At 47.1% G+C, this 13,904-nt stretch overlaps 1 protein-coding gene across 1 annotated transcript; it reads right to left on the bottom strand.

Annotated features, from left to right (window-relative positions):
• Positions 1-651: 651 nt before the first annotated feature.
• lats1 (large tumor suppressor kinase 1) lies at positions 652-11,858 on the bottom strand. Its single transcript, XM_056294583.1, has 8 exons — positions 11,758-11,858; positions 10,660-11,141; positions 8,299-8,449; positions 6,536-8,007; positions 2,801-3,383; positions 1,812-1,994; positions 1,280-1,386; positions 652-1,185 (listed from the first exon to the last, which is right to left on the bottom strand). Exons 2-8 carry the CDS (start codon positions 11,011-11,013, stop codon positions 652-654), a joined length of 3,384 nt encoding a protein of 1,127 aa, XP_056150558.1. The 5' UTR covers positions 11,014-11,141; positions 11,758-11,858.
• Between the last annotated feature and the right edge of the window lie 2,046 nt (positions 11,859-13,904).

Genomic DNA, 13,904 nt, shown 5'->3' with positions numbered 1-13,904 from the left:
GCAATGAATAACGTTATTTATCCCTGCACAAGTCCAGCCACAACCGCTCATCCCCATGGCAACAGTCGTTAAAAATAAATTATACAGTTCCAATAGAAGCACATTCCATCATCAAAATTCCCATATTCCAACGGCATCCAAACAGCTTCACTGTTTTACATTTCTTAAATAAATTAAGGCTCGCGAGGGGGGGGGGGTCAAAATATGTTGTCAAAAAAAAGAAAGAAAAAAAAAGCACCCTGATTATTTTCATTTCCTCCTCTCAAAATACATACGCACACAAAATACAAATACATACCCTGTACATCCCCGCGGTACACGTTTAGTGTGATCACATGACCTACGTACATGGTCTCTAACAACGGTGTTAGTGGGACCGTACTGCGCAGTGCTTTGTGTGTTACTACCGATAGTGTTTCCTTAAAAACATGCTTTCCTATGTGTCATGTCAAATGTTGTACACAAACCAGCCCCCCTGCATAGACGTGTACACACACACACACACACACACACACACACACACACACACACACACACACACACACACACACACACACACACACACACACACACACACCCTCCAAAAGGCCACAGAGCCGCTCTTCTCATACCAGCGGCTCAGCAGGACAGAGACGCCCTTGTGCCCGCACGCTACACATACACCAAGTCCCTCCCCACTGCTCCGGGACTACCGCCCCCCCCCTCCTCCTGCTCCACGTCCTCCTGTGCCGGGCCCTCCGAGTCCGGCTCATCCCCGTTGTAGCCTTCATACTCGATCGGCTTGGGACAGCTGTACGGGTGGCCGTTGTCGTCGAAGAAACGGCGGAACGTGAACTCATAGAAGGCGTGCTCGGGGTGCTTGCCATTGCGAAACCAGCCGTTGAGGGTGTCGTTGTGGTTCCCCTCCCCCTCGTTGTCGCTGCTCCACAGTTTGTCTGGGTCCACCGGATCAAAGTTGGAGGTGTCTGTGCAGTGGGCGATGGTGGGGATGTATGGTGCAACCTGCTGCCGAAGATCGCTGGAGAAGTCGATGGTCTTGAAGAAAGGCTGGGCCTTTATCTCGTCCGCCCCGTCTTTGCCGAGTCTGTCCTCGGGACCGCGGCACAATTTGACGATGAGATCCGACGCCTCCGGGCTCAGCTTGGCTTGAGGGGGGATGTACAGCGTGCTCTGCCAGTTTATCACCTGGGTAACAACAGTGAAGTGGATCGGCATTAGGATAGGCATGCCAGAATGTTAAGCAGGTGCACAAGAATACCTCTGGAAATAGTCAACACACCTTCAGCTGGGTTTCAAGGGGTGTGGTTGCTAAGAACGGAGGCTGCCCAACAACCATCTCATAGAGGATGACGCCAACGCTCCACCAGTCACACAGCTGGGTGTACCCTTGGAGAGATTAAAGAAGCCCATTTCACATTAAACATTAAAGTCTGCAACATAAAACAGGGGGCAGTTAAGGTCTGAACGTTTTGCAGTGAAGAAGTACTTCAGCATCTGTGTAGAAAGTACTATGAACTTCTCACATGGGTAACTGGTACTACGTCTGAGTACTCTGCCTGCTTTTCATTTCAGTGATCGAGTCTTCCCATCAAATTCAGACAGGTATGGACCACTAGAAATAAACACCAGTTTGGCCCTAGCCCCCCCCCCCCCCCCAACTACCCTGGAGTGAACTGGCTTGGCACTGCTACAGATGATGGCGCCCTCAAGTGTCATGATGAGGACTAACTAACACCTCTGATGCTAAGCTACTCAACAGATAACACCCAGGCTTCAACCCGTGCTCGGACGTTTCTCTTGCATTACCGTACCTGTCCGGAGCAGCACCTCCGGGGCGATGTAGTTTGGTGTCCCAACAAGGGAGTGGGCCAAACAGCGCTGGTGCTGCCTTGCTTTCCTTCTCTCCAGAGGCTTGAGCCGGTCCCCGCAGCGGCAGCTGGCTGGGTCTTCCCATTCTTTACTGAAGTCCATACTGTCCTGTCTGACATGGTCCCCTGAACATAAGACACAGCTGAAGTCAAGCTTTTTTTCTTTGTAGGACCCCCCCCCCCCCTTGTACTTTGCCAATTGCCCCACTCTTCCGAGCCGTCCCAGTCACTGCTCCGCCCCCTCTGCAGATCCGGGGAGGGCTGCAGACTACCACATGCCTCCTCCGATACATGTGGAGTCATCAGCCGCTTCTTTTCACCTGACAGTGAGGAGTTTCACCAGGGGGACGTAGCGCGTGGGCGGATCATGCTATTCCCCCCAGTTCCCCCTCCCCCCGAACAGGCACCCCGACCGACCAGAGGAGGCGCTAGTGCAGCGACAAGGACACATGCCCACATCCGGCTTCCCACCCACAGACATGGCCAATTGTGTCTGTAGGGACGCCCCACGAAGCCGCAGGTAACACAGGGATTTGAACCAGCGATCGCCATGTTGCTAGGCAACAAAATCGACCGCCACGCCACCCAGATGCCCTGAAGTCAGGCTTTGTAATGCCAAACTGGTGATCTAGTTAAGTGATTTTACTGAGACAAGTCTTTTACATCAGGTCCACTATGTGCTGCTCTGTGCATTAAGTAGGTCCAGTTCTTGTTACTGAAGGCTGTTACTTTATGGGGTCTTGAACTTCTCGTGCACACTGAAGACTCAAGCAAATGGGATGAAACTACCCAGGCCTAGGTTAAAACTTCAAGTTAGTTGTACGAGTGACTTACACACCATGTGAAACATGGGCCACGTTTAAACATTTTAACATTTCAACATACATACTTGTCACAATTACTGAATTAGAAAAACAGAAGTTGATCCTGACCGCTTTGGTAGTACTTCGAGTCATGTGTCCAGCGGAAGCCGGTGCAGAGGCCAAAGTCAGTGAGCTTGATATGTCCGTCTCGGTCGATGAGGATATTGTCGGGCTTAATGTCCCTGTGGATGAAGCCCATCTTGTGAACGCTCTCCACTGCACATGTGAGCTCGGCAATGTAGAACTGGGCCAGCTCCTCTTTGAAGATGCCCAGCCTGATCAGCAGGCTCATCATGTCCCCGCCCGGGATGTAGTCCATGACGAAGTACAGGTTGTCCTTGTCTTGGAACGAGTAGTAGAGACGCACCACCCACTCGTTGTCTGCCTCAGCCAGGATGTCCCTCTCGGCCTTGACGTGGGCCACCTGGTTTCTCAGCAGCACGTCCTTCTTGCGGAGCGTCTTCATGGCGTACAGCGCCCTGGTATCCTCTTTCCGGGCTAGGCAAACCTCGCCGAAGGCTCCGATACCCAACGTCTTGATCCGCTTGAACATCGACTTATCCATCTTGGCTCGTTTCAGCCGGATGTAGTTGGACTCTTTCTGACACAGCATCATGCGCATCTGTTCCTGCGCATCTAAAGACAGACCCACCTGGACACCGGACACAGAGATTAGGGCAACTTCACATCATTCTTCATCTCAGAAAGGCTACGATGCTCAATAAAATCTAAATATATATTGCTTAAGGTTAAAATAACGACTGAAATAATCAACCATTAAAAAGACAATTAATGCTACTGGTGCAGAATGCAGTGAGTGTGGGACATGATAACAGATGGAGGTGAGTTTTCTCAAGAGGTTATCAGTTGTGTTAGAACATCGCAATAATGCACAAGCAGTGGTTGGATCAGTAAGGTGAATGGCATGGAGTAGCATGCATTTCCTTCAGCCACTGCCACCAACATGTTGTCAGGAGTGTATGTATGCATCCATCCATCCATCCATTATCCAAACCGCTTATCCTGCTCTCAGGGTCACAGGGATCCTACAGCCTATCCCAGCAGTCATTAGGCAGCAGGTGGGGAGACACCCTGGGCAGGCCGCCAGACCATCTCTCACTCACACTCACACACACACACACACACTCACACACGAAACCCACGCAGACACGGGGAGAACATGCACACTCGACACAGAGGACGACCCGGGACAACCCCCAAGGTTGGACTACCCCGGGGCTCGAACCCAGGACAGGAGTGTATGTAGTGCAGTCAAAACACAAGGGCCAGTCTCTCAACAACTGCTTACTTTGGTGACTGATGTATGTGGCCTACTCAGGTACAGCAAAGAGGAAATACCTTTACCTGCTACGTCAGCTGTTAGTGACAGTGAGGAAAGGAAAAGAAGAGAAAACAGCTAAGAACAGGAGACAATAGAAGACTGAAATGGTAGAAAGTCATCTTTTACAAAAAGGTTTTAAACACAGAGATTAAAAGGGAAGAAAGATTCTGAAAGAGAAGATGAAAAGGTAGACTATTTAAGACTTTCATCTTAATTTAGCCTACAACCCTTTTCACAGATCGAAAGATGAGCTGAAGGGATGAAACTAACCCAGAGAGCTTCCAGTTGGCTTACTGGTATTTTTTCTTGTATGCGGCTCATTGTATTATTTCTGGGTTGTACAATAGCCTCTCCACAACACCGTCACCCCATCCCAACCCTTGTAGGGGCTCTTGATCAGCTGTTGCTGTCAAGGTGCTGTTGCTTAGCAACAGGATAACTGCTTATAAGTAGGGCTGTCACAATTATTAATAACCGCCTGACCGCCATTATTTGAGCTGACCGCCATCATTTTGCATAATGGTTAGAATCGGTTCCATTCGTTTGTACAAAACAGCTGGATGACACTAACAGGCATGTCATGTTTCCATTACTACCCCCACATCGTTCTCCATCATTAGTTGTTTGACTGGAGCTCTTTTAATGATGTCATCTTGTTGCAACCCTGGCACATGAGTGGTGAGTTAGCACCAACAAACTGTTTATCTTGAGACGCTCACTCTAGAATATTCTATAATATTGGACGACTGCAATTCAACGAGCATCTGTTTGACATTAACAACATGGACATAGTTGCAAAAGCCAGATGAAACAGGAGAGCCTAAATAATTTGGAAGAGGCCATTTGTTGGATTTGCAGCAAAAAGGTGTTGGTCAAAAGCGCTAATACCCCACATTTAAAAAACCATCTATGGATCCACCCCCCCCACCCAATTAGCCGAATTTGGAAAGACAGCCACCGCCACAGCAACTGGCTGCTCCTGAAGCTTTCGGACGAGTGTCTAAATATGAACGTTACAGTACCAGATGTTAGCAACAGCGCAATGCGGTATAAAGCCAGAGAAATGCAGCCGTTCAATATGGTTGAAAAACCAGCATTTAAATAAATGCTGCAAAAGTTGGCCAAGTACAACTGGGGAGAAAAAGTGGGGGAGTCCCCCCAAAAAAGACAATTAAATCGTTCAATCGCGATTATTTGTATGAAAATGAATCGTCAACTAAGATTTCATGATGGAGACAGCCCTACACAACACTTGCTGTGGACATATTATTTGAAAGTGAAAAGCATAGTCACAATATGCACTGCCACCCAATGTACAGCTCAATGTACAGCTCAGAAGCTGTCTTGAAATGTACATGGATCTTGACATTATTACGCTGACTTGCCAGCTGGTGAGCAGCCACAGCAATCGACCATTAATTGTGGTGCTTTTTCTCCTTGGCTCTCGTCATTGTGTTACATTACATTACACAACACGACACCAGGTTTCCCCAGGAAGCACCCCTTGAGAGAACTTCTTGGAAGAGGGAGGTTGGGAGGTGGACTGGGAATAATGGGCAGAGAAGGGTTTTATTTTTATTTTTTTTGGATTTCTTCCCCCTTTTTCTCCCCAATTGTATCTGGCCAATTACCCCACTCTGCCGAGGCGTCCCGGTTGCTGCTCCACCCCCTCTGCCGATCCAGGGAGGGCTGCAGACTACCACATGCCTCCCCCGATACATGTGGAGTCACCAGCCGCTTCTTTTCACCTGACAGTGAGTAGTTTCAACAGGGGGACGTAGCGCGTGGGAGGATCACGCTATTCCCCCTCCCCCCTGAACAGGCACCCCGACTGACCAGAGGAGGTGCTAGTACAGTGACCAGGACACATACCCACATCCGGCTTCCCACCCGCAGACACGGCCAATTGTGTCTGTAGGGACGCCCGACTAAGCCAAGAGGTAAGACAGGGATTCGAACCACTGATCCCCATGTTGGTAGGCAACGGACTAGACCGCTATGCAACCTGGACACCCTCTTTTTGGTTTAACCCATATTCACTTGTGCTGGTGGGGGAGATAACGTGGGGGGTGACCTACATAGTACACCAAAGGAACAAAGTTTAAAATAATCACAAAACTTTCTGACATCTTAACTTAACCCCTCTTGACCAATTGACCACTGGTCACTGTCTGATTACACCGTCACCTAACTCCACCATGCTGTCATCTACTCTTAGCAGTGATTAAATGGCTAACAACGGCTGTTTTACACACCATGGCTGTCATTTCATCATGGGCAAAACTGAACCACAAGTGATTTTTCCCCCGAAAACTGTCAAATGTTTTAAAACTACAAATAAACAAATGTCAAAATGTCTAAGTAATCCTTTTAACAACACAGAATATATCATTTTTTTATCCGACAATGTCAGAAAAGCCTAACTACAGGAACTAAAGTTAATCCTATGACTGATTTCTCACCCTCTGCATTTCACTCTCAAGTTGTTTTCTCCTACGGATCCGCTGCTGATGGTTCTTCAGAATATTCTCCACGTGTTGCTCCATGAAAAACTTGAACGCCTGGGAAGAGTACAGCGGCAGTCTAGAGGATTCCCCTCTCCGCTCCTCATCTTTTTTGTTGCGGCGCACAGGAACAGGGGATGTCGTGATCTGTTTCCTCTCTTTCTCTGTCCCTGCAGCACTCTCAGTACCTTCTGCCACTTTGTCGCCAGAGCTGCTGCAGCAGCAACCCTCCTCATCCTCCTCCTCTCTCCCAGAGCTAGGCTTACTGGCTCCTGGATCGTAGGCTGTGGGATTTGTTGCAGCAGCCTGCTGGAGTAAGTGCTTAGGGTAAGGGGGAGGAGGGCCCTGGTAGCTGGGTGCCTCTGCTACAGGAACCTGAGGCAGAGGCGTTGGAGGCTCTGGGTAATTATTTACAGCTGGAGAAGGTGGGGGCTGCTGGATCCATGGAGGGTGTGTGGGAGCAACAGCGGTGTGCAACTCAGGCTTCTGGACACGCATGCTTTTGACAGGTTGTAGGATAGGGGCCTGTGTGATGGCAGTGACTGTCGTAGCAGAGGGCTGGGAACTAGCCGGGTGGGATGGTCTGTTGCACAGCTGGTGGCTGTTGAAAGAATTTGAGCGCACAGGCATGTTGTGCTGCCATGAGGTTGACAGGTCTTGGTTATTGTTGTTAGCTGGTGAAGACTGGGGCTGGACAGGGGCCAGTTGGCCCTGGGGCCAGGACTGAGGAGAACCCAAGTTGTACATGTCTAGGTTGTGGCTGTTTCTGTTGGGTACCATCAGAGACTGAGGAAGGTTGCTACCATTAAGGTAGGAGGGAGACGATGCAGGCCCTCCAGCCTGCTGGTCAGTGGGGCTATGTCTGCTACTCTGGTTAACTGGGTATGGGGGAGGGGGCTGTCTGCTACTCCCAGCCATGTAGTCTTGCTGTGAGGAGCCATTCTGAGACCAGCCAGAGGGAAAAGTGAACTTATTCCCCCCAGAACTCTGCATTATGATAGGCTGGCGGCCCATTGGCACCGGGCTGATCCCACGCGGGTTTTGGGATGCTGGGGCTTGGTAACTATCAGGCCATGCTCCTTGAGGTACCGGAGAAATACGAGGTACTAGGTAATCCATGTTGCCAGAGAAGCGCTTGGTTGATGGGTTGCCTTCCCAGGTGGGTGGAGGGGGGGTAGCACCACGGTTTGGCGGAGGTGTAACACTACGCACCTGAGGTGGCAGAGGAGCATTTACTCTCTGGCTGTTACCAGGGTGACCCTGGGGGAAGGTAGGTGGCGCACGTGCCGCCAGATCTCCCTGGGGTCCAGGACTGTCGGAGCGGTACATTATTCCCTCCACCATGAGGGGACCATGTCTCTGTGTCAGAGACTCCTTAGAACCCTTCCAGCTTTGTCTCCTCTGCACAGGCTGCGTGATATGAGCAGCACCTGCACACAAGTGTAGAAGAAAAAAAAACAGTCAAAGCAGCAGAAATGGCGATTTATAAACACTGGCTACAACCAACATTATAAAAGCACGCCATACACAAATTCTTAACCATCAACATGAATGCAGTCCTGCCACGGGGAAGTGATGCAGTGCCTCACTGCCTTTGTCAGAATGTATTGTCATTCCACTGACAAAGGTCTTAATCCTGCAACAATGGCAAGATTTCACAAGCAAGCCTATATAAAAGGGGGAGAAAGCCAGCAGCTGGTCCCAGTGGACCATTTACCTACCTGGGGCTTTTATGCTTGCGTTGATGGGGCGGGCAGCAGCAGCAGCCATCTGTTCTCTTAGCGGGTCCTGATAGCTCATCTTACTAATGTACTCTATAGCTGCTTCCATACTGCGACTGTTGGTCTGCTTCAGAGCTCGAATCACCATTTCCTAAAGAATATTTAAAAGGCAAATAAATGAGTGCGGCCACATGTGAGTGTGGTTTAAAGGTCCCACGAAACAGCATTCGGCACACAGTAAACTTCTGCAGTTTGTGTTTATCTGAATGAAACAGAATGGCTCGTGGCAGTTTATGAGAAAGGAGTTTGATTTGACAAACAGCCAATAATGCTTTTTAGAGGCATTTCTGGAGGAATCTGGACCCTGATATGCCATTAGCTAGTTTCAGTTTGGTCGTAGAAGATCAGTCATTTCCTCTCTATCTCCCATTCATAGGAAATTGTTAGTGTACACCTGCAAGTGCAGGATGAAGTAGCTAAAAATGATTGTAGACCTAACTAGTCAGGAAGAGAAAAACATCCTCATGAACAGAAATGAAACGATTTTTGTGTCAGTTTCTAGAACATGGTGTCAGATATGTGTAAATCAAATATATAAGAGGTAAAGAGAATGAAAATACATTTTTCATTACCTGGGACATTTAAAAACTAATAGAAAAAATGTTTGCGCGATAGTCTACATGCTTTTGTGGGAAAAGTTAAACATTTTGTTTAACCCCCCCCCCCCCAACATGAACCACAAAAAGCCTATCTATGTAAAGAAACACTCAAGCTTATTTGCTTTATAGGGATGGTTTGGTTTCTAGGGTTTTTACTATGTGTCCTACTTAAACAGTCAGGCAAACTTGCGGATCGCTTTTTTCTCCGTGTGCATTTTGAAGGTGGTGAGGTTAGCCTAGCTTAGCTCCATGTCTGGATGTCTACTGGGATTATTAGCAGCCCCTCTCAAAACAAGGGGAAGGCCCCTTTTCCAAAGCTGATCATTATGCAAAATCCTAAAAATCAGTTTAAATATTTCAACTATTTTTCCATAACACACACATCCGTCTTCTTCTAGGATGGAAGACGATGCAGTCTTGTTCTATAGCAGGGGGGTGACAGATATGTGTGTTACTGACAAAAACAGTTCAAAACTATAATTTCATTTCTAGGGTTTTGCATATACTTGTGAAAATAGTTTAAAAAAAAGTTGGGGCGTCCTGGTGGCGTGGCGGTCTATTCCGTTGCCTATCAACACGGGGATCGCCGGATCAAATCACCGCGTTACCTCCGGCTTGGTTGGGCGTCCCTACAGACACAATTGGCCGTGTCTGCGGGTGGGAAGCCAGACGTGGGTGTGTCCTGGTCGCTGCACTAGCGCCTCCTCTGGTCGGTCAGGGTACCTGTTGGGGGGAACTGGGGGGAACAGCGTGATCCTCCCATGCGCTACATCTCCCTGGCAGAACTCGTCACTGCCAGGTGAAAAGAAGCGGCTGATGACTCCTCATGTATCGGAGGAGACATGTACTAGTCTGCAGCCCTCCCCGGATCAGCAGACGGGGTGGAGCAACGACCAGGACGGCTCGGAAGAGTGGGGTAACTGGCCGGATAAAATTGGGCAGAAAAAGGGAGAAAAAAATCCCCCCCCCCCTAAAAAAAAAGTACACCAGGCTAGCAAAAAAAAGTATCAGTGATCAACTTTAGAAAAGGTGCATTTCCCTTCTTTTGACAGGAGTTGCTAATGATCCAACAGATATTCATCAACTAAACTAAGCAAGGCTTAACTCACCATTCAATGTACCTTCAAACTCACACCGACATTAAAACAATATCCACAAGTTTGTCTTGACTCTACGTCTTTTTCTTTCAGCTTGTTCCCTGTTTCTCAGGGGTCGCCACAGCAGATTTTACAGTTTCCATTGGTACCCTGTGAGGGCACAGCACCAATGGCGACCGTTGTTAACCTGGGCCTTGACCGATCCGGTACGGTCTTGTCAATCTGCATAAAGATTTGTCGGATGCCCTTCCTGACACAACCACTAACACTGTGGACGAGTCTTGTCTATGGATGGGATTTGTCTGAGTCTACATAAAGAACACAAATTAAAAAGCATAGAAACTGAGCTATACCTTTAAAGTAACTGGTACAAAAAGTCAAAGTTCTTGCCAGCTAAGAAATCTCTTGTACAATGTCTGTTCCAGTTTATCATACCCCTTTGCATGAATTTAATAATCCATACATTTCTCTCCTTGACACCTGCAAACAGTGCACCACACCATGATAGTTTATAACTAAGACTTGTTTAGGATGACATTGCTCATTAATCTTTGAAATCAGCTTGTCTCACATTAAAGCAAACACAGATGTATCCCTTGTCTCACCTCTTCAAACCCCGCGGAAATGAGCTCCAGCATCATCTGTTTATTAACCTCAGTTGTCCGACTTGGAGCACTGGGCTCATTGGCAAATGGCAGCAGCGACTTACGAATCTCCTGCAAAGCCTTGTGGTAGGGGTGTTTGGGGTTGCTACTGCGCCCCTGTTGCCGAGGGTCTTCGGACAGCAATTTTCCAGCACCCCCCATATCCAGTTTGGGTGGGTCAGAAGGCCTGGACAAGTTCCGAAGGCTCTCGCGGATTTCCTGGAGCATGTGTTGGCTGTTGCCACTGTAGTTGCTGGCGGGGAATGTTTTGGGTCTCATCTGCCTGTATCCTTCGGATTTCTCCCCTCTCTTCATGTAAGAACATGTATGTTGACGGCAAAACAGATAAACAAGGCAGCACACAGTACTGGTTTGCCAGGCGGGTACCAAGGGTTGAAGATGGTGTCAAGATCGACGATGTTAGACTTCACATCTGCATTGTGCTTTTAAAAAGAAAAAGGAAAGCAACTCATAATGACAATGCACACAAGAATGCCAGAGACCAATGGCGTAATAATCAAACTAGTAAACAGAATGGACACATGAAAAGATATGAAGCAACATTACTAAGACCAAGCTGGGCTTGTGATGCACTGGTGAGTCGAAACTGGGTGTTATATTCAATGCAATATTTATTGCATATTTGATATCTACTGGTACTGATCAAGGCATAGTTTCTTCTCCGGTATCAGACTCGGAAGCACCTGGACAGGCCATGGCATTGACCGGGTGCAGATGCGGAGGCAGCGCCTCCCCACTTACTAAACAGTCAAGTGCATAAGTAATCTGGGACGTTAAGGAAGCCAAACTTAAGTGGCAAATATATTTGTGCTATCTGCGTAAACATCCACCTGTTCTTGCAGAATGCGGATCACAGAGAGAAGTTGTCTGCGGCGCACTGGTGCCACTTCGGCCTGCGTCTAATCAAAAGGCATCCATTTGCTGTTAGGCGACCCGGCTAGCGAGCTAACTCAACAACAGGCTGTCAATTAGCGTTAGCTTATCGGTTTGCTAGCTCGGAAAACAAACGTTAATGTTTTGCCTGACGTCTCAACTTACCCGTGAGTGAAGGCGCCGCTTTCCTCGCCACTCGTATTAGCTTGAACATAAACGACAGACTCGTCACCGGAGGGCCGATGAAGACGCAGTTTATACAGTAGAGTTTCCTTAATGTGGCGAGCTAGCGTTACGTTAGCAGCTCCCGGCCGTGCTGAATTCCTGGGATGTCTGACAAATGTTGCGACAGCGTTAAAGGTACCACAACAAAACCCTATTCTTCTTCTGGTTGCTCCGGGATTTCACAATAAAGCCCCCCCCCGGCCCAAAACCATCTCTGAAATGTGGGGGGGGGGGTTCTGCATAACGAAAACTGCTACTGTAAATTCAATGATTTATTGATAAATGAATGCACAAATGAATGAATTAAAAAAGAATGACAAACAAGCGTTACACTAACGAGAGATCGTATGTTAACTGCGTTTGCTCCGAACACTAGCCAGACTACAAACACGGAACTTCCGGTGACCGAATTTTAGGAAACTTCTGCGCCGAACTCAGATTTAAACCACTCGTCACTGTCACACGCGCCCAATTAAGACCCAAAGGCTTGAACATTTCCATGCAAAACCTTGCCAAGCTTTATAGATTAAATCACAACAATTTGTAAAAAAAAAAAAAAAAAAAAAAAAAAACTAAAACAAAACCTTAATAAAAAAGTATTTTGAAAAACACCGAAATAAGCTCCAGAGTAAACACAGTGTTAGTGTATGCTGACAGTGGGGGCCAAATTCATTAACGGCTAAAAACGTACGGCCAGCCTAAAGCTCGCCCCCCCCCCACCCCCAAGTCATAAAAAAGGGATGAAGTCAACATTTCAGGGCAAGAGCTTTCATAAAATATGCAGTAGCTGCTTTGTCTCGTCATTGAGAGAGCGGAGGTCCCTCGTGCAACTCGACATAATTCATGTGTCCTTGCGTTTGACCCTCGAGGACTTTTCATTTGAAATACCACAGCGCTGCGAAATCAAACCGGAAGCAATTGAAAGTGCTGACAACTCGCCTCGGAGGTTCCAGGATGTAATAATCGCCATATCAGAAAAATACTGACCCCAGATCAGACTTATTTTCCCAAATCGACTCTTTTATGGAAACTAAGTTCTCCAGAAGTCTTAGCAGAGGAAGTTTGGTCAGACCTTAATAATGTCCTCATTCCAAATACAATAAAAGAAGTTCACATGAAGGTATCACATAGATACTACCCTTGCAATGAATTATTGCATAGATTTAAAGAAGATATTCATTATGCTCTTTGTGCAAAACAGAAATTCAATATATTTCTCACTTGTTCTATAAATGTACTTGCTCTCAAGGGCTCTGGGTTGAAGTTGCTCAGTTGATGTTTTTAAGCTTTAAAAGATTGACACCAATTTTAGAAGACATGGTCTTGTTTCTGATCTGTAGCACAGACTCACAGTCCATTAACAATGTGTCTTGTCAATCTGTCTTGTCTGCAAATATCACATACATGAGGCTAAAGTGCTTCAGATCACACCTCATATCCGGTTGTGTTGTGCTGAACTACAACATGTCTTTGACTCTGTTTCTAACAACGAACAAAAGAAGCTATGAAGACTTCTCAAATAATAGGGAAAATACTTGGTAATAAAAATATATGAATTGCATAATATCTATATTTAAGCTTGCAGCTCCCTTGTACAGTCTGATGTTGACAGTATTATTTTTTGTTTTTTCTTTTAATATATTTGATGCTGATGTCTTATGTAGATGTTAAAATTGACCAGTTCTCTACGTGTTAAACTGACTGATGTATTTCTCTGTATAATGTCTTGAAATGTGTTCAGTTACTGCTGGGATAGGCTCCAGCATCCCGCGACCCTACCTAGGATAAGCGGCTTGGATAATGAATGGATGGATGGATAAAAAAAGTTCCAGGATGTGGTGATTTTTTTCCCCCGTCGGCCTCCGTGAGCCACAACCTCTTCGCTGGAACTGCTCACCCTGTACCATATGAAGTGTAGACTTCATAATGGTATGCTTTCCATTATCTAGTTTAAACGTTAGTGCTACACTTCTCACACGTGAGGAGGTGGGTAGATATACCACACAGGCAGTGTGTGGATAAGATTATATTAATATGCATCCAAAAATAATTGATAGACAATGATAACCCAAGTTCTGACACTGTTC

The sequence above is a fragment of the Lampris incognitus genome, chromosome 15 (assembly GCF_029633865.1).
Source record: "Lampris incognitus isolate fLamInc1 chromosome 15, fLamInc1.hap2, whole genome shotgun sequence".
In the NCBI taxonomy this organism is placed as follows: Eukaryota; Metazoa; Chordata; class Actinopteri; order Lampriformes; family Lampridae; genus Lampris; species Lampris incognitus.
The sequence above is the reverse complement of the archived record's forward strand: the minus strand, read 5'-3'. Positions and strand labels throughout refer to the sequence as shown.

Bases quoted from the DNA above. Each gene is read 5' to 3' on its own strand.
- lats1 (XM_056294583.1), bottom strand. From the start codon at position 11,013: ATGAAGAGAGGGGAGAAATCCGAAGGATACAGGCAGATGAGACCCAAA. The intron at 8,450-10,659 runs GTGAGACAAGGG...AATATTCTTTAG, and splicing joins TTTCCGCGGGGTTTGAAGAG to GAAATGGTGATTCGAGCTCT. The intron at 1,387-1,811 runs GTACGGTAATGC...AATCTCTCCAAG, and splicing joins GGAGGTGCTGCTCCGGACAG to GGTACACCCAGCTGTGTGAC.